The 21750-nt window shown below is 33.8% G+C and overlaps 1 protein-coding gene across 1 annotated transcript in view; it reads right to left on the minus strand.

Annotated features, from left to right (window-relative positions):
* Nucleotides 1-1315: 1315 nt before the first annotated feature.
* Nucleotides 1316-21750, minus strand: part of MEOX2 (mesenchyme homeobox 2) — a 65228-nt gene continuing 44793 nt past the window's right edge. The window contains exons 2-3 of the mRNA XM_027102577.1: nucleotides 16873-17045; nucleotides 1316-2719 (exon numbers count right to left, since the gene is read on the minus strand). Of these exons, the coding sequence (XP_026958378.1) occupies nucleotides 2495-2719; nucleotides 16873-17045 (398 nt within the window). The 3' untranslated portion in view covers nucleotides 1316-2494. The remainder of the gene's footprint in view (nucleotides 2720-16872; nucleotides 17046-21750) is intronic.

Consider the following 21750-nt stretch of genomic DNA (forward strand, 5'->3'; position numbering starts at 1 on the left):
CAAGTTTCACTTCATCATTTTAGAATAGCTTATGATTCTCTAATAAAGGAATGGTCCAGAATACAAATGCTTCACATTTCCTAAATGTCATATCTATTCAGAATCACTTTTTCCCACTTCATTTATCACGCTAAGTGGTAATTCTCGTATCTTTCTATTTGGCCACAGCCCTTAGCTCTCATTTTAGCTGCTTTTCAGCTGTCCTTTCCTCTTATTACTGGAGATTATTTTCCTGCTGAAATGAAATATTCTCCACTTTGTCCCTATAGAACTCAATTGGATTTTTTTATCTTCCCACTTCTGTCAAGATGTTTTGAATTTAAATCCAAAGTAAGAAAAGTCAGTCCACCCAAGTAGATGTCATCAGTACAAATATACTTTGTATTCATTCAAGTAATTGATAGAAGAGTATCTGTTTTATGCCTGGAAGATGTTAATCTGAATTGTCTCCCTCCAAAAGTTAATTTAGAAATATTGCTAACTGCCGTGATAAAATTTATTACACAAAGGGAAAAATGTGATATGAACAATCTAATTATTCTATTTCTTGAATACTCTGTATTTATCATGCTAGACTAAGCAAATTAAAATTAACCAAATCTATTTTTTTGTCAGTCTCACCATTCTAAAGCAAATGAAATCCAATAATGAGGTTTTTGGAAATTTTTACGGATTAGTGTTCTTTATTTTTATTTCTAATTAATTAGGGGATGGGGGAACTGCTGGATATTTCAGAATATTTTTGGTTAAAATATGGGACACAAGAAAAACAGTGTTATAAAGTTATTAAGTAGGATGTAGATATCCAATGTATGTGCGATCATGCATGATACAAAGTACATTAAGTTAACATAATGCTTGACTTCTTATATTGGTAATGTCCACTAGGACTAAGAATTCTGATTAGCTTATTTTCACATCAACAACTCTGGATATTTTTACTTAGAAACAATCATTGGATAATTCATCTCTATTTATACATAAGCTTAAAAATGTATGACTGTGTTGTTTCTCACATTGTGGTGAATAATATTACTTTTTCTCCTACTTTTGTCTTTGATTTCATAAAACATACAAAGAAATCTATTTGGCATATTCTTCAAATCAGGGAAATGGCTTACCACATGCCTATTCTCAGATGCTTTTTTATTACACAAGGATTTTTTTCAGTAATAAAAAAGTTCAGAAATTTAAAAAATGTGGACGATTCACTAATTATGATCATCTGGGTTTACACAAGTGCAGACGAATTGGCACTTCAGCTTTATCATGAAAACCTGTAAACATTTAGGAAATCACTGTAGGGAGACCAAAATTATTTACAAAGGATCATTTATTAAACACTTTTTTTTTTTACAAAATACAAAGATTGTTGTTCTGCGTGAATACATCATATATGAAAAAATAATGTGTTTTTACTGAATTTAATTTGAAAACATTCAGAATTTTACCTTCTACCAACTTGAGGAATCAATTTTGTTTTGCAACTTGTCTACCAAGGCCAATCAGGGGGGAACCCTTTTTCTTGTTAATTAAATCATATTCACAACAGCTAACATTTTATAGAAATAAAATCAGACAATGTCTGTCATACAAAGCTCTTTCTGCAAGTAACTGATTTGCCTATGATCCTAAATTTTTTTTCCAAGCTATAAGATAGGAAGAACTGAGGAGCTAGGTAAGTTTTATAATAATGTATTAGCAGCAGTTGATAGAAAATGCAACATAAGATTTGTTTTGTCTGTGGTACAAGAATATGTCCTATCAGACTCTAATGTATTTTTCTCTACTCAAACACAAGTAAGCATGTGCTGATTGTTTCTGGGATGACAAAATGTATAAAAAGACAAGAAGCTGGCTCTGGCTGTCATTGTGAGTGCCTATTTTCATCAGCTAATACGAATGCATTGCTAAACTTAGTGAAGACAGTAAAATGACTTAAGGGTAATATATACAGAGTTAAAATACATTTTTTAATCCACTTAAGAGTGATTTCAGGCACTGTGGCTGTTCAGGATAAAATGTCTCATGGTTTATTCTTGATAGTAGTGTAATTGTCAGTGCAAGCAAGAGCAAATACCTGCCCACTGTCACACACATAACCTCGGACATCTGGAATGTTCAGAGCAAATTCACCTTCTGCATCTTCACTCTGGAGGCACCTTCAATGCACGTCTCATAGTTTGCTCTTGATAGCAATTTAATTTTCAGTGCAAGCAAAAGCAAACACAAAGCTGCTCACTGTCATACACACGACCAACACATCTGCAATATTCAAAGCAAGTTCACCTCCATCTTCACTGTAGTAGAAACTTTAATAAGTGGCACTTAGTGTAAACCCTCTATATATCATGAGAAACAGACTCGAGATGCCTGAATTTAATAATATTAAAAATCACGGTCCTAGTCATCTCTCTGTGTAAACGATGTTCGAAGAAGGCTTGCCATCACAACATTTCTTTCCTGAGAATGGAGCTGATCCCCTCCGTGTATATCATAAGTGTGCATGCTCTGAGCTGTGGTCACTGTCGTGGCTGTCTTCATTCGCTAGAGAGTCCCCTGTTTGTTGGAGAGTGGCTGCACCGATTCCCGAAAGCTCTGAAGGGAGAAGTGTTCCTTTTTTCACATTCACCAGTTCCTTTTCTCGAGCAGCAGCTCCTTGCTGTCCTCCTTTTACTCTCTTCCACTTCATTCGCCTGTTCTGGAACCAGACTTTCACCTTTAACGAAGAAAGGGAGCAAACAAAAGAAAGCACGAAAGAAAGTTAAATGGACCATTTTATTCTTCCTTTTTGGTCATCAGTGAAAAAAGTAGCTTTTCAAAGCCTTATACAAACACACTATGAAAGAGTGAATATGAAAATAAATCAACATTGAATTTAATCATGTCCCATGTTCATGAGAATAATTTTAAAAGTTTCAGAAGGTACCAAGGACTATATTTCACGTTTTATGACTTACAGTATAAAAAATAGATGGGAAAGTACTCTATCATTTTAGGTGGTTCAAAGGTATTTAGCTTTATAAAGAGTTTCTGTGAATTAGAACTAACATTTAATAATTGTCTGGGTCAAAATACAGCCCTCCTCCCCACCCCCCCGGGCTGTCAATTCCTGAACCCATTTTAAAAATGCTCAGGGAGGGCTTCCCTGGTGGCTCAGTAGTTGAGAGTCCGCCTGCCGATGCAGGGAACACGGGTTCGTGCCCCGGTCCGGGAAGATCCCACATGCCGCGGAGCGGCTGGGCCCGTGAGCCATGGCCGCTGAGCCTGCGCGTCCGGAACCTGTGTTCCGCAACGGAAGAAGCCACAACAGTGAGAGGCCCGCGTACCGCAAAAAAAAAGAAATGCTCAGGGAGCTACTGATGAAGCTACATCTGGAAGGTCATTCTGTGCCGCTGCAGTCCACGGCTGCATTCCCAAAGCTTTACTTGACCATTCCACCTCAGAGTGAATCCATCTTCTTTTGAACTCTGCTTTTTTTCTGCCCTTAGTACTTTTATTTTACTTTACATATATGTGATTCCAATGATTTCCTCAAAACACGATCGAGATCCAAAATTTTCACTGATACTTGTTAATTGCTAATACTGAGATTGTATATTATGTTAGTCTCATCAGCTTTGTAGAGACATGCATTAAATGACCATCCATGACCACAACCATAATAATTAATGGCATCATTTCACTTTCTTGTTTAGGAGGAACTGACTTCCTTTCCTGCTGCACTTCTCATCACTGTATATTCTTATTAGGCTAACTATTCCTTTTACATTGCATTTCTCTGTCTACCCCACTCAAAGTTACCACAAGCCTGAATTTTGTGTTTATCATCCCCAAGCCCTTATTTGAAACAAAGAAATAAACAGAGACAACAGCTTTTTTCACTACATGTGACCCTAAAGAGTACTGTTTAATTTCGCCTGTCTTTTAGATTTATCGAAATGGAATGTTTTTAACTATAGCCTTCTTGCCTTATCCATGTTGATTCAAGGGACTGCATTCATTCATTTTTCATGACTGTATACGATTTCATTGTGTGAATATATCACGGTGTACCCATTCTCCTGTTCATGGACACTTGAACAACTTGTTTTTTTCCATTATAAATGATGCTGTTATAAATATTCTTGCATTTGTGTTGTGATAAACATGTGATAGAACTTCTCTGAGTATACACTCAGGAGTTGCCATCGTACACAGGGTGTATGAATGTTGAATTTAACAGGATAATACAGAAAAATTATTTTCTAAAGCTTCATCAATTTAACCCCCCCACAGTCCGGGGTGTAAGAGTTCTTACCAGTCCACATCTTTGTCAATATTTGGAGTTATCAGTCAGTTTTTTTCCAACATAATGACTATAAATGTTATCGCACCATCTTCTTAGTCTGCATTTCCTGATTACTATGAAGTACAGCATCTTTAAGTGTTTATGGCCCATTTGTATCTCTTCTTTTGTGAAATGCCTCCACATCTTTGGGTTACACTGAGTTGTTTTTGGATTTAATTTCATTCCTTATGGACTCTTAAAATATGTTCTGAATGCTCATTTAATGCTTTGTGGTTATATGGCTGTTACTATAGTCTCTCAATTTATAGTGTGTCCATTTCCTTTCCTTAGACTATCTTTTGATGATCAGAAACTCTAAAATTTATTATATTCAAATTTATCAATTGTTTCTCTTATGGCTATCTTTTTCATGTCGTCTCTAAAAATCTTCTTTCTTCTGAGACCATTAAGATATTCTTCTTTGTCTTCTAAAAGTTTTAAGGTTTGCATTTCAAATTGGAGTGCTCAATCCATGACATACTGATTTTAGTATATACTGCAAAGAAAATTTCTAAATTTACTTTATTCCACTTGTACAATAAGTTATTCCAAGACCATTTAATGAATAGTCCACCCTTTTTCCAGAGATTATTGTTTTCAACTTTGTCATACATCAAGTTTCCATTTACACATAGCTTTATTGATGCACTCATTTGTTATATCCTTTTGATAAAACCACAGTCTTAATTATTATAATTTCATAGTAAGTCTTTATATCTGGCAGAGATAGTTCTGTTTTATTCTACTCCAGGAATATTTTGAATATTCTCCATTTTCATTTTAGAAACAATCTCAATTTCTGTAAATGCAGAGTGCTAAAGAGAAAGTAAAGAGAAACATATTACATTTCTAAAGATGTACTTATTTTAGTGGTCTTCAAATCACAATACTCCATCAAAATTTGTACAGTTTTCTCAGCTGCGGCACCAAAAAACATTTAAACCAAGTCATTTCTCAACTCTGGATTTTCACTGTTCTATCAGGCCATAATTAAAATCTTGTATCTTACATTATCCATACATATATTAATCCACTTAACAAGCAAAAATAAGAAAATGTAGGAAAAGATTGCTTAGAAACGCAGAATATGTAGTAAAATAGACTGATTAAAAACAAGCTGATTGGAGTTCTTGTATTATTATTACTTAACAGCCAAATGACAAGCTGTGATTTTTAATCACATATCTACTTAGGGCTAAGCCCCTATACTGATAGGTGCTATATATGCATTTTTCAAATACTCAAAATTTTTTCTATATGATTCCTGTTTTATAGATGAGGCAGTTGAGACTCAAAGGTTAAGTGACTTGCCTAAGAGTACACAGACGGGAAAATGTGTTGCCAGAATTTAAACCTGGTGGTTTGTTTGGCTCCAAATTGATTTTTTTTTTTTTTTTTGGTTTTGTTCCTGTTATATTTCAAACTCCTGCTTTTTAAGCCTTCAGGTTAGAAAAGTAAAGGATATAAAGTATGTGAACTCCATCCATATGATTACTATCATTCAGGTAATTCTCCTACCCAATATAATTAGGTTTGTAAATATGACAGTATTTTCCTGTACTGTAATTTAGGTAATTATACTACTCAATTTAATTACCTTTGCAAGTTTGACATTGCATGTTTCATTAGATCTTTTCCACATGAGTTGGGCTCTACTCCTGGCTTCACTTCTGAGTTTCTGTGTGAATTTGAGAAAATTATACTTCTCTCTGCCTCAATTTTCATATTTGTAATATTGGAATAATGAGCCTTTCAAGATTCTCCATAGGGACATTTTCTCCATGGACAATTCCAGATGGAAGAAACACATCATCATCATTGTCACCAAAGAGTGAAATATCCAGCCAAAATAATCTTGGCAGAAAATGGGAGGAATAGATTTCTTTAAATCTATACTTATTTCCTTTTCTGGGAGGAGGGGTGCATTAATTCTATAATACCAGTATAAAACCTGTTATGTGCAATTCTAAATGAGAAAAATGTAAGAATATGGTATTGATTTTAGAAACAGTATAGGTTATTTTGTGTTGTTTCCTATGTCTACCATGTGAAATTTTGCCATTTCATTTTCTTAAACAGACAAATGAAAGACTTCAGAGTTTTCAATAGTAGCTATGTATCAATATATATACATGGATATATAGATATATGCATGTATATGTGAAAGCATTTGATGATTATATAATAAATCTAATAATTCTAATACCTTTAGGTATTTTCTTGAGGTATTTCTTGAAATGCCTTGAGGTATTTTCTTAGTTCAAGCTACATATTTGATACAGGAACTCCATGAATTTAGTAATGGAACAAAACACAGAAACAGATCCATGATGAGTACACCATATAAAAATGGGAAGGAAGAGTACAGAACTTCAAAAGTCAGTGTGTCCAGTTGTATTTTCAAATATACTATAAAATATTGGGATGAATTGAAATAAGGAGAGGAAGATTTTGGGGAAAAGCATATGTTTTTCTACAACCATCACAGTATTAAAAACAAATCTATAAAAGTATTCCGGATTATGTCAATCTTGCCATTAGAATAATAACTCCATGGTTTTATAAATAAAGAAACTTTATAGTTTAATTTATTATCACTTAATAATCCAGCTTCATTGGCTGGATTGAAAAAATACTTTTGTAAGATAGCTAAAGAATAATCATTCAAATGCTTGACAATTTTTAAAATATGCAAATTATTTTGATTAAAATTTGCAAGTGTGTTTCATATAATAATCTGCACTTATAAACTAAGTAGAGTAAAACTAATCTTGTGTTTCCTTGGTGACTTGGAATCTCTAGTCATTCATTCATACACTCAATATTAGTGAATGTTTAGTAACAGGTAAGAGGGGTTAGATTGAGGAATGTGTACAAATAAATAAGAAATAGTTCCTGCCCTCAAGGGCAGTTTACTGACTGTATATGAGGCCTTTGGCGTACTGAGGTGAGTAAAGATTAGCTTCATCTTTTACAGAATATCCTTAAACTGCTTGTTGTTGTAGTTGGTGTCATTGCTAATCCCCTAATAAGAGGTTCCCCCAATGGTCCATGAGATGGCATGAACTCTACCCCTACATTCAATGTCCCACACTGTTTTGCTGCCACACAATTATTATAGCAAATGATTTCTTTCCTCTGGGAATCTCATGCTCTTGTTGTTACTGGCATCCTGTGTGTCTCTGAATTTTTTGTTCTACTAACCTAGGGTAGTACCTTAGGTGCTAGGAAATTGGATCATCAAATATTTTGCATACAACTAAAACAAATCTGTCCATCTTGGAGTATGATATATAAATTTTGTGAACTTTTGTTATTTTATTTGTGCTTAAACTCAATTTATCTCCTATTGGCAATTTCTCTGGAAATGCTGGTTAACGAGTTTGTTTGTTTGTTTGTTTTTAGTATTTCCTTTTTTTAAGATTGGATCTAGGGCAAGATTCCATATGAAGTATGTTTTGTTACACAGTATGATTAATAACTCAGATAAAAATAAGTTCTTTCTCCCACAAGAATCTGAGTAAGGAAAAAATACCATTGTTCATGAAACCAAAGCAATAAGAACCGAACTTACAGCCTCTTAATATTTCTGCATGAAGGTAATATTTTTCAAAAAAATCTTCAAAATAAAAAAAAACAAAGGAAATAATAGCCTGCAGGATTAGTAGTAAATATTTAAAGTGCTCAGTTATAAACCTTACTTTTCAGAACATCTGATTATTATGAAGCCTCACTTTTTAATCCCCTAGTTTACAAGTATTTAGTATTCACATTGCCTGGATAATCAAACTACTATTTAAATAAATAGGAAAACGTTTTTTCACATCTTGACTCTCGTTACTGAAGAAAGCAGCTAAGGGAATCTTACTGTAGCTAATTTGTTTAAATGATATTTCAGAATCTAGAAATCTAATATTTCTCTTTAATAAAAATACTGTAACTGAGAATCATTGTTACTATTTGCTAAACATTCGTTTTATCTCTTTAATTTATTTAGTCATTCACATATGGCCTTCTATGTATAAGTTCATAACACCTGTCCTTGAGGGTTCACAATATATCAGGAGAACACAAAAGAAATATGTAGCTGTATTGTCATACAATTTTCTAAAATGGCCAGAGGCAAACTGGTTGATAGAAAGTAGAATCTATATAATGCTATAACCCATATTTATAGACTACCATAAATGTCTGTCTTTTGAAGAAACAGTCATAACACGTAACATCTGGATGAAAACGAAATATTTCAGTGACATATCTAGATGTCTCTAAACATCTGGAGTTTGTAGATTTAAAATTTCAACTGTTTCTATTTGTATATGACCACTTGAAATACTGTAAACACTAACAAATATTTATTCACATCTTTAACATGTGAAAACATGCAAAGGAGTAATTGTATGAATATAATTTTATCACAGGTGTGATTAAATTTGATCATGGCGGCTGATCTAGTAAACCTACTGTATCAGTAAATGGATCCCAGTAAGACTTATCTAAGTAATTCAGTGGCAAAGTCAGTGGTTAAACTGAAGAATTAGAACCAAGAATGCTCTATAAGGTAAGGATGAAAAATGGGGGAAAAGTAAGCTTCTTTACTCTTCCTGTCTGAATAGATTTATATCTGATTAAGAGAAGGAATTCCTCGGCTATTTCCAAGAAGCACATGGGAGCTACCGGTTGACTGCTGTTTCTATAGCAGTGCAACAAGGGGTTGGGACGTGGGGGGTGTGTGTGTGTGTGTGTGTGTGTGTGTGTGTTGGGGGGTGAAGGGGGTTAGGACATATTCCATGACTAAAGCCTGAATCCCTGCGTAGAGGACTGCCACTCACCTTTCTCCTCTATTTTAACACAATGTTTAAGACCAGGAAATCATTTTCCGGCCTCTAAAATTTTCAGTTTCAAAGTCTCTTTTTTTTCTTTTTGTACTTAGAATGCTTGAGAACCAGGCTCACTAAAAAAATATGTAGTCATAAAACATTTACTGTTTCACACGACTTTGAACAAACTGAATACGCATCAGCCATTGGCAGCCGTGGGCAAATAACATGTTGAACAAGAAATAAACTATTTTCTAGGCAACAAATGAAATTCTCCATAATAAATGGTAAAGCAATGGGTACTATTACAAGCCAATCACATGTATTATATTCTCCTTAACAAAAATGCAGCCAGAGTCATCATTCACATGATGAGCAAAATTCTTAGAGGACTGACCACTTTTAAATTTGACCCTTTAGAAATGTCACAGTAGTAGTAAATGCTAACAATTATACCTCTTTTGTCATACCTGATGAAATTCAATTCAAATGACCTACTTTATTAATATGAATTTACAGTGAAAATTCACTACACTATTTCTACACAAGATTAAAAAAAAACATACATCTTTTAGTTATTCTAAGTGAAATACTGTTTAGCTCAGTATATCATGAGTAAATGACTTCAGCAAATCTAAGTGGAAATATCAAAACTAAATTAGGCATTTTTCTCCATTACTGTGTTAACAAATTCCTGAATAGCAATTCTTGAATACATGGAAATTGTGTATTCTGACCCACAGCTGCTACTTACCTTGTTTAAACTACTAAGATCAACTAGAATGATGACCTTTGCTCGCAACATCTTGCCTAATCTCTGGGATAATGTTTAACAATAGTTAGCAATATATCACAATCAGTATATACAATTTTAAGAAATGAACTTTATCCTAGCCACTGTCTAGTTAAGTGAAATCTATCAAATGTAAATATTTGATTGAAACACAGAAACTCACCATTCTTATAAGAGCAGTAGAATATTGGCAATTCTTATGATTCAATCTAATTAAATATTCTGATTATTTCTTGACAACTAATTTCAAGATCAGAATACATGTGAACCTTCACTACACTTTTATTAGATTTTGGGACTGTCTCCAAAATTATTCTAAGAATTTATAATGGCAATTATTACTATCATATGAATATACACTGACCACAAAAGTATTCAGTAATTTCAATAACTGGGAAAATTTCAAAAAATTGAAAAAAAACTGTTCAGCATAAGAATTAGAAGTGATAAAGAGAAATGAAGTTAAAATCCATCCTAAGTTAAATACATCTCAGGTTTTCATGAGGAGTCATGGAAATAGGGAGTTAATTGGTAGAATGTCTTTTATAGCCAAATTCTCTAGAAATTGTCCATTATTAGATCTGTATTTACTATTTTATAGATGTCATAGAACATATGCAATGCTCTATATACATTTTTAGATAACAGAACATCTCTTTAAAGTTGAAGATGTTAACATAAAACTTGAACCAGCTTCTCAAAATTTCCAGAAGCTTCTTAGTTTTATGAAGAAAACGTATATGATCGCAAGGATACTGTGGAAAACGAGTAATCTTTCATTACAGAAGATTTTTTTCTTTAACATTACACTTTAAATGATGATCTGTGTTGCAACGCATATGTTTCAGAATGTTACTGTCGATTTATTGATTAAATATAAGTTAATTATGTTTCCTTATTGAGGAAATACCTAAAATTAAGGCTCATTTTATATGTGTGTGTATATACAAATAGGTAGATAGCGATGTATCTGTATATCTCTACGTCTATCTCTCTATTCATCTACCTAAGAACGTTTTAAAAAATAGATTCTTTACATACTCTCAAGGCTGGTTCAATAAGGGTGGAGTCTTATTTTTCTGATTTTTTTCTATATTATTTCAAAATTGGATATTTACATTGGTAAATGGTTAGGGTTCAATTGTTTATTTCTCAGCCTTCTACTTTATACAGCTAATATCTCTGAAAATTAAGTTAGGAGAGGCTGGAATTGTTAATCTTCTCTTTATAGATTTTGCTTTATTGTTGATATTCTTAAATTTTACATCATAGCCTTTGTTTTGTGGAACCTAAGGCAGTTCTGAATGTGGCTTTTAGAGCTCACCACACATTGTCGATACGCATTTCTTTAAAAAAACAAACAAACAGCATCACTCAGGAAATATCTCTTTTTATTTTGAACTAAGATTCCATTGTATATTCCACCATCAAATTGTCCACCCTATTCTACCCCATTTTTCCCATCCGAGTCAAATTATATTTAATCTCTCAAATTAGCAGGCACACCATGATTTAAGCAAAAGAAATATCTAACCGTTACTCTATGTGACTGTTAAATACTACTCTAAAGAAATGAGGAAATATCTAAAATCACTGGCTACACAGGTATTCTTGGATTACCTTGAATAGACAATATGTCTGATCTTGGAGACATAATTTATTACCTAAGTAACTGAAAGTATTCACAGAAATGTATAGAAATAAACCTGCAAAGGGGAGGGATTGCGCAAAATTCTGAGTAAAACACAAAACCACTGTTTATTTGGCACAGGAAAAATTCTCCTTCACAGTCATCCAAAAAATGGACGTCTATTTGGAAAATACTTGGCATTGAGCCATTTAATGATTTATGAGTAACAAACAAAACATAATCCCTCTCATTCCCACTAATGTAATATGATCCAACTAGGTGGGATTTTCCATTTATCTTGGCAGAGGTATCATGAATTCAGGCTGTTTATCCTGGTAATCTTAGCTTACAAATCTGCAACATTGCACCTTTGATTAGCTCTGTGAAATGATTTTGTGAAAAGGAAGGATCTCCCATTCTTTCTATATTTGGCAGCTTTAACTCTATAAATATGTCCATTTTGTCACTCCTATAGTTTTATGCAGCTGCCTTCCCTCCTCTTCCCATTGTGAGACATTAAAAATTCGGCATGAGCTTTTTCCAAGTGTATCTGGATGGATGAAAAAGCAGAATAAGCTTGTGAAACTTAAAAAAAATCTTGGGACAGGAGGGTCTTTAGACTGACTGGCTCTTCAAAGTATTCCAAGTGGGTCTGCCAACTGAGGATTATTAGATGTTGACTGAGAAGGGTATATGAGAATATGTTGTACACTTGAGGCTGTAAATTAGAAACTGGAAGGTTACTAGAGTGGTAACTGTTCCACAAAAAACCACTATATAATTAAAATATTTAAAGCTCAACTTTGTTCCAGTGTATCCATTTTTATTTAACATAAAACAATTTTCTTGAACACCTAAGTGCTAACATGGAATTCCCTTTGCAGGATAAGCCTCTTTTTCTCCTTCTTTCTTCTTCCTCTTTGGCCCGATGGAGTTCAAAGGGGATTACAGACTTCCCCTACCTGTATAGGCATTGCATTATGGGAGACACAAACATAAAAGTCCTATTTCTTTGGAGATTTCAGAACTATTCTTCAGGTTTGAAAATTTGAGTCCCGAGTGATATTTAAGGATTTAGTGTACCTTACTTTTCTCTAAAAGGAAACCTAATCATTATTGCAAATATTTATAATCACATGTATGTGGCCCATCAGAGCATTGTGGCAAGTATATTGATTGGGTGATATAAACAAGGGAGCAGTATCTACAAATAGCATATCAATTATACATATATACATATCAAATATACCTATATACATATATACATATACATATATACATATCAAATATACATATATTATACATATATGTATATTATACATATACAGTATCTACAAATAACATATCAATTATACATATTTTATAGGCAATTATGTAAATTTTCTAAATAAAATTACATCTAAAAACTGTTTCTGGTTATAAAGTAAGTTTTCATTTAGAAGAAAGTTATTTCTTGTGAAACAATTCTGCTATTAATGGAAATGATTCAATATTTGTTGTTTTTTCCCTTTACATTATTAGAACAAACAAGTTCTTTTTCTATATTTGAATTTTGACAGGCTTTTAAAAAATCAATAAAAAAATTTTTTAGGAGATTAAACATTCTATTAAAGTTAAGGAAAACACTGAGCAAAATGGAGTTAGATATAATATTCTTTGGTGTATACATTTAAGTTACTTTAATAAATCTCATGTTATTTTAAAGTGTGGAAAAAATCTTGCAGCAGAATGAAACTGAAAAATTGTACATCTATAATTAGAATATTTTACACGTGGAAATCCTATAAAAGGGGAGTTAGTTAAGATTTCATATGTCAAGATATAGATTACATAGGTAAGTATGTATGACATTAATGCAAAATCAAAGTAATGGAATAGCTGTATCTCAATTAAAAGAAGATGAATGCAAAGGGTTCAGTTTATAACTCTATGTTTATAATTTTAAAAGCCCAACCATGAGAAAATGAACTGAAAATATCTCACTGGGATGAGCACTCTGGCATCTTGGAGGAATATGCTTTCAGACCTTTAAGAATAGCAAAATTGATTGACAGCATACAATATTTTTCTGATGAATTTAGCATAGTAAAATTCAGCCCAGAATAAAAGTCTTCAGATTCTTAATTTAAGATATTGAATGTGCACAGAAGTAGAGGAAAAAGACATGAACATTTGGCATAACCAGAAACATTCTCTCAGATGACCCTGTCATTCCTCTCTTTTGATATTCAACACTCATCACAATAGTGAACACTTGTTCAATTTTTGCTTCTTCCATGAGTTCTACCAGACTTGTCCAGCTTATTTTAACAAGATTTTATTTCTATCATTTAGCTCAACAAATATTTGTGTTACAAAAGGATTAACTCACTATGCCTTGCATAGCAAAGAAGTTTTCCCCCCTCTGGGTGATAGATTTGTTTTATAGTTTATGCTAAGATTTCTTTCACATCCATTGTGACATATAAACCTGAGTAGAAGAAAGAGAAGGTAGTTTTAATTTCCATTTTAGGCCTTGGGGAGATTGTTACTTGCCTAAGAATACCCAATTCCAATTGGCAAATCTAGGATTTTTGTTCAGATTTTTCTCATAACAATTAAATTTTTTTCTGACTAACAAAAACTAAAGACATAATTTTGATTGGGAATTTAGATTCCACATGCATCCATCATATTTTCTTATTAACTTGCAAAACCGTTAACAAAGGTTTATAGGATAAAAAAACTCTTCTACACAATACCAAATTTTGAATTCTTTGAAAACCTAATTAACTCTTAGTGTTTGTTGTTGTTATTTTTTCCCTTTATGAGGCTATAGTTAGATTGTTTCCCTAATGACCTCCAAAAAATTTTGCCTTCCTTCCATGTGTCTACTCCCATAGGCGGTCCTCTCTTACAATGACACGGAACTTGGTCATATGATTCACTTTAGACAATGGGACATTAGTAAATATGATGCAAGCAGAGGCTTTGAAAGCCCTTGTACGTTGGCGTTTTTCCTCTAACTACTCCTGGGAATGCTTCTACCACCATTTGTGAATCCCAGGGAGCCTATTAGAAGATGAAACCACATATGCAACAGGGACAAGATGTCCCAGGTGAGGCTGCCTACACCAACCAATTCTTAGTTACTCACCAGCTGACTACAGTTCCATGAGGGCTCTAGGTAAGGCCAGAAGTAGGCCAATTGAGCCCAGTCAAAATCTTTGATCCTCAAAATTTTGAGCAAATTAAATGTTGGTTATTATTTAAAGCCATTAAGACTTTTGAGTGGCTTGTTACACAGCAAAGGCTAAGTGATACAAATTTTAAAGGGACCCTTTTGAAAAAACAAAGATTAAAATTGTGCATGTGCGTGTATATAGTGTGTGTGGGGGGTATGTATATATATGTACATAAGTTTTTCACATAACGGCTTCTGATTCTTTTCCAAGAATGGCAAGTCAGTTAGAAAAAAGAAGAAATACCCAAAATACCTTCAAAATTCCCAAACCAAATTTAAAGAATTTCTCCTAAAAAGACATTATTCTTAGCCAAAAGTGAGACCTCTGCTCTATGATCAGATAATGACAGGTAACCATAGGACATTCCCAGAAAAGAAAGCACAGATCTTGACTTTTCTCTAGACTAAACACAGTAATGCATCCCATATTTCTGTAGATTACAAGCAAACTCTAGTTTCTTATTTCCTTTATGTATCATTTAAAATATAGTTTCATTTCCTAGAATTCACTGTCTCTATACAAAAACATTAATGTATAATTCCACCCTCCTTCTTTTTTTCTGTTTCCAGTTAAAAAAAAAAAAAGCGAAAAAACAGAGGTCTGACAATGTAGATTTTGGATCCTGCTTTCCAGCATGCCAAATGTATACTTATGGAGAGAACTTTGTATGTGAAGTTCAAGGGAATGAAAATGTTGTGCTCCATAACTTCGGTACTTGTCGTAATATTTAATAAAATATAAACTGCCAATAAATAAAACCACATAAAAGTGTTCCTCTGTATATTTTCACTACCCAGAATTATCCTACTAAAACCTGAAATACAGAAATTAACAGAAGGAAAGCAGATGATTGAAGAAGTTGGATAAAATAACTTGCTCTCCTAAGATAGTATTCATCTGTCCACACTATGTTGATATTTCTTTGCTTCCAGTGGGATCCCTGGAGGAGGTGCGTACAGTGGAAGAGGAAATGAGACTCTACTCCTAAGAGTGCCAATCAAAACGGCACTGTCCATAAAGATGTTTGCATTTGCCTTTCAGGAATGTTTTCCTAAAGATTAGCAACTATTAACCATCAGTAGGGTAGATTCTCCTAGGGAAAATCAGAATCCATATAAGGAGTGCTCTGGGAACACTACTGGAGTAAATCATATGCCATTCAATTAAAATACAAGAAAGGACCTAAAAAGGAATTAATTAAAAATATTATTTAGGTCTTATTAACTGGTGTCCACAGGTCACTAATAATTTCAAAGTGTTCTCTAAATGAGTGGGTACCAGAATTTTGAATTTCTGAGACCAATACAATTTCAAAAATATTGGAAGTAATGGGGTAGAAATGTTTACCAATGATCTATGTAGCCTTGCTCCCATAATTTCCCAGCTCCCTTGAATTTAAGTAGTACCATTGACTATTTCCAGACATTAGAGTGTAAATGGAAGTGACATGGGTCATTTCCAGGTGAAAACATTTAAAGGTCAATGCATGAACCTCCAACTCGTTCTTACCTCCTGTGGTTACCAAGGACACCACATGTCAGGATGCCAGAGGGTCAGATTGGGTCCCTGAGTGATTATTTGGAGTGCTGGACTTGTAAAGTTAGTATACTGAGAGTGAACAAACAATGAATTTTTTTCTTATGTCACTGAGGTTTGGGGGTTAATGTGCAACATAAACCCTATTCTGAGCAATAGAGGAAACCAACATGGGACTGCCAACTTTCTACTGTGCAAAATAAGGAGATTTTAAAATATAAGCAAATAAAATTCCTCTCCATATGCCGTCATTATATAAAAGAAATAATATTTTAAAATAAAAAAATATAAGAAAGGTACAATCACAGAACAAAGGATGATTCCTTAAACTGAATAAATGCAGTTTTCTATAAAACATGGCTATCTTATTCTTTCTTAATTTTGTCATTTTGCTGGGCAAAAACTTCATCATGAAAGAGAAAATCTGTCTTCCCAATGATATTTAAGAACCACAGAGCTAGACATTTCAAAAATGGTGGGAGAAGACTGTTGACCCAAAGCAATTAAAAATATCATATAATCTCAATATCCGACATTACCTGTCTTTCAGTGAGATCCAGATTCACTGCTATCTCATATCGCCTCAGTCTGGTCAGATAATTATGATGGGCAAATTCTGCTTCAAGTTCTCTGATTTGCTCTTTGGTAAAAGCTGTCCTTTCCTTCCTGGGTTTGCTATTGACTTCTGACTTGTAATTTCCTTCCTGGGAGTCTGAAAATAAAAGAGAGAATTAGAGTTAGTTCATTCATTTAAGCATGTTCAATCATATCATTCATACCAGAAACATTTACTGAGCAACTACTTTTCCAGGTAGCGTTAGACATGATAAAAATAGAGAGAGACCAAAGACAGTAAGACTTATCTCAACACGGTGAGATAAATTTCTTTTTTTTCCCAGTGTGCCCCCAAGTGACTCACAACCTAATTGGGGAAGTGTCTAGTTTTCTTCTTTTAAAATAGGAACAAAAAACTTAACTGCTCTTAACATGCTGTTATAATAACAAGATAAAACAAAGCCCCTCTAGAAAACAATTTTATATCTCAAACTATTCAGATATAAAATTTCTTCTAATAAGTTTTTCAACATAAATTCTTGAGATCTAAGGATGACTAAACAGAGTGATCCTAAGAAACAGTGGTGACTCAGTATGTGACTATCTGAGCAATTCAAATATCTAGCAACTGGACCATAAAAGTTAGTTCAAGCTCAGAGTAAGCATACGTGTGTGTGTGTGTGTGTATTTATTGTTTTTTTAATTTCAATTTAAGTGCAGTCTCCTTGAAGGCAATAGCAATGCTCTCCTTTTATTTTGAGTAATACTTAGTGCAATGTGGAATCTGTAAATACAATTTTGTTCATTTAACTCAAAATATGAACAGAGTTTTAAATGTTTTTTCCCTACATATGAGATAAACATAAGATGCACAACACCTAAAATTAGGTACCCAAACACCAAATCTTGTAATGCCCTGTAGAAAAAATCATAATTTACAGCAAGCATATCATGCCATCTTTTCTTCTAAGAGTTCAAGACATAATTAACATAGAGTTATTTTACTTATCTTCATAATATCCCTGAGATGTAGGTTAGAAGACATTCTTAACATACTGAAGAACAGAACGTGTGTCTATAATGGAAAAAAATTCTACATATACAAAGTAATAGATAATCATACCAGCTCTAACAATTCATGTCAAATTTACCTCAGTGAAATATCAACATAATCAAGATAAAGTGGCATGTCTGTACTCTCTCAAAAATTATTCCAGTTTTCTAATTATTTTTGAGCCTGTACACACAAATAGTGATGCCTTTACCAGGTAGTGATACAATGAACTCTTCTATGAAGCCAAATAAGAGAAATGATATAGGAAAAATGACGGTCAATCACATTATGAAGTGTGACATTTTTTTTAACTGACAAATATAGTATGGTACAGCTTTATGAAGGACCTTTTAAAGTGGTATTTGTTTCTTCATCCAATGATGCTTAAATATGCTATGTACAAAATATTGTTGTTTTTTTTAGTGTTCTTTTCCTTTCTGTCTGGCTGGGGGAAGTCTAACTAAAGTCAAGAGGGGTCTGCATAATGGAAATCCTCTAGACAAGGTGCTCTAATGTAAACAGTTTTGATTTGACTCTTACCAGAATCTACGCTGGCCAAATGTAAAGTTTTCTAGGTCTAGTAGCAGCAGTGGCAATAGGTTTGCATCAAAATTTTGGCATACTTGGCCATTAATTTCCTGTGAGGGATCACAGGACATGTTTCACCTACTGGTGCACTGGCACTGTCATAAATTCTTTAGAATTCACAGACCACATTTCTGGGCTTGACACATAGCCCTGTGTTGACTGCCTCCACACCTTGACAGGGCAGTCAGGGCTTTATCCAGTGCAAAAAGTGGTTTGTGGTATGTTAGACACAGGCTGACTGTATCTGATTGTAAGCCACTGGGACCAGATGAGTTATGGATTAGAAGATGTGTGAGTTCTCAGCTAGGCTGTGTTTACACCACATGAACTTACCAGGCTCTAAGTGGAACCTGCATTATCCACTTTTTTAAGCCACAGATTTGCCAACCTCCACATCTTTGGTTCATTTTGCTATTCTGGTATTATGTGAACAAAACTTTCCGATGATTGATTTCTTTTTTTTTTTTTTTTTTAACTTTTCCATCAGCTGTACTGGCAGAGGCAAACTCAGTCACAGCCCAGAATATTCAGATAAGTCCCTCTCACAAGGACTCATGTTCTCACGTGAATCAAAAGTATATTTTTGCCAGTTTGGAGCCATGTTTAGTCTGAAATCTGTGGCTGATTATTCTTTATGTGGGGACAATGCTCTTTTCCCTTCAGTAATGCAACTCTGGAAACTGAAAGCAAAGCCAGGGCATTTTTTCTCATAAGCAATTCAGTTGGAATGATTCATGGTTAACACATTCCCTTATATAAGCATGAATGAACAAATTCACATTGAGGAAAGCCTATTAAGTTGTATTTATTTTTGAAACCGATTTCTTTTAACTTTTGCAGTATTCAGCAGTACTTCAAAAATGCCACAGACACACACAAACATACAACACTTGGGCCAGTTCTTGGAAGAAGGGTTACATGCAGTGGATCTACACGCATGCCCACTGAAACTAGAAATATACAAGAGAAGGTTTATACATCCAGTGACTGAATTTGAACAAAAGTCTGGCTATAATTCAACATGTATATCCAAAAGCAACTTACCAAGTGCCTGAATTCCAAACCAAAGTAGCTCACAAAGTGAAATTCAGTGACTAAAATGATGTGAGTTGTGCACACTTACAATAAGCACAAATGGAATAGTTATATTGTAATTAACATGACAAAGAGTGGGTATGTGCTTCTTGATTTCATTACCTAAAAGAGAATGTCAATGTAGCTGAGGTAGCACCAATGTCAATTAATTATGTGGGCACTTTTATCCTTGGATCTGTGATTCTGTTGTGGTTTCCACCCATGATGCTCCCACTTTTTCTTTCCTGTGAAAAACATGCTCCTTGGGATTGCATTTCTGGACTTACATTTTCTTATAAGAAAATATAACTTATAAATATAACATAAAAATATAACTTTTAAACTTACATTTTAAATCTTGGATTTAAAACATTTTTTGACTTTTTTCCCCTGTATTTTGCAAAGTCCATCGTTTGCTGACCCTGAAGCTTCTACTCCTATCACCTGACTAGCTTTTCTTTGGTGGAAAACGGGTGACAGCCTTGGACGAGGCTTTTGGCAAACTGCACATTAGCTTCCATCTGTTTCCCAGCTGTTTCAACTGAGGCAAAACTCCCTCCGTTTTCTTCAACCTCCCATATCCTATGCCAAATGGTAGGTGTTGAGGGGGGAGTCTGGAAACTGCCCTCCTTTCTTGCCTACAACCGCAAACAAAATGTCACCATCTGTACAGTACATTGCAATGTAAAATAGTACAATTGTTGTTTCTCGTCTCAGATACTTTAATGCACATATGGGTGCACTCTCACACTCCCTCACCGCTTGGAGGAAATGTTGACTTATGTGTTCAGGTATAGTTGGCAGTCCCAGTTCCCTAACCTTTTGCTCCCTGGGACTATGCTAATGGAAGAAGTCTGCAATACTTCCGTGGAGGATAAAAATTGCCCTCCAAGGATCGTTTCTGTCTAGCATTTAGAACTTCTCCACATGTGACTTTTTATTTCCCCTAGTGCAAGAGGATGCCAAAAGATAATAATGTTTTACTGACGACAAGTAATGTGAGGGCTTGGTCTGTTCACTAGTGGCACAGAATGCCTTTTAGCAAAAGAGAAATAATAAAGTATGATTGAGTATATTTTTGGCTACCCTGAGTAAACTTATTACCTTGTTTAAATGAAGAACATAATTTACCAATGTCTGTAAAATATCAAAATGTAAAGGAAGGTCTCCATAGCTTAGACTAAAATGAATACTTATTTCATATTCTGAAGAAAAAAATGAATACTAAGCCACTGTCTATTCTAGTGCTTTGCAACTTCTTGTGTTAACATTTTGTAAGCTATTCAAAATGAGAGATATTCTGTTATTATTAACAAAGCTCGGCAAATAGTAGATATAGGAAGCTAATAATTATATTTATATAGGCATAGAGATTGTGGATAGATGTAGGGTAATTTATAGAATAATCCTATTGATGCTAGTAATTTTCACATTTAAACGGGAAATTGCCTTCCTTATGGGAAACTTATCCTACTTGCTACTCCAGCTTCTTAATGAGTGGGCATTTCAGCCTTTCCAGATTTTTTTTTTTTTTTTCAGAGTAAATAATCTTCCCCAGGGGTTCTTAAATCCTCTAGGTGATCCACTCTCCAGATTTGAGAACCACAATCATAGTGAGCTACTATTACTAATGAATGTGGCTATTATACACTGAGGTATGTAAGGGAAAAAAAGGATTGAAAACTACTATGCTAAATCTAGAATAGAAATTAGCATTGAAAATATCCACTGTTTCTTATATCACTGATGTGAAAAATGTAGAGCTACTATAACAGTTTCCCTTATAAAGCAAACCCAAATTTCAAAGACCAAAAAAAAAAAAGAAATTTCCATTTTTAGTAACAGTTTAGTAATAGTAACAGTTGTATTCAACATGCAAAAGTCATTCTATGGGCTGGACCAGTGACTATCAATTGGTGAATGTACTCTTTTACCATCCAGCCTCCCTCTTCACTGCCTCCTTGATTACTCACGGGATTGTCTAGTATGCTTTCAGGAATGAAATAAGTCAGATAAATCTCACATTAGTGAAACTGAAGATATATTTATTTTTATTACATTTGTGTTGCCAGTTGTATGTTTTGAACAAATAATTCATAAAGGATACCCTATTTACTTCTGTTAAAGGCATTTAGGTTCTTACTTG

Source organism: Aethalodelphis obliquidens, unplaced genomic scaffold, assembly GCF_003676395.1.
Source record: "Aethalodelphis obliquidens isolate GAN/ISIS:26980383/991018 unplaced genomic scaffold, ASM367639v1 scaffold5, whole genome shotgun sequence".
Classification (NCBI taxonomy): domain Eukaryota; kingdom Metazoa; phylum Chordata; class Mammalia; order Artiodactyla; family Delphinidae; genus Aethalodelphis; species Aethalodelphis obliquidens.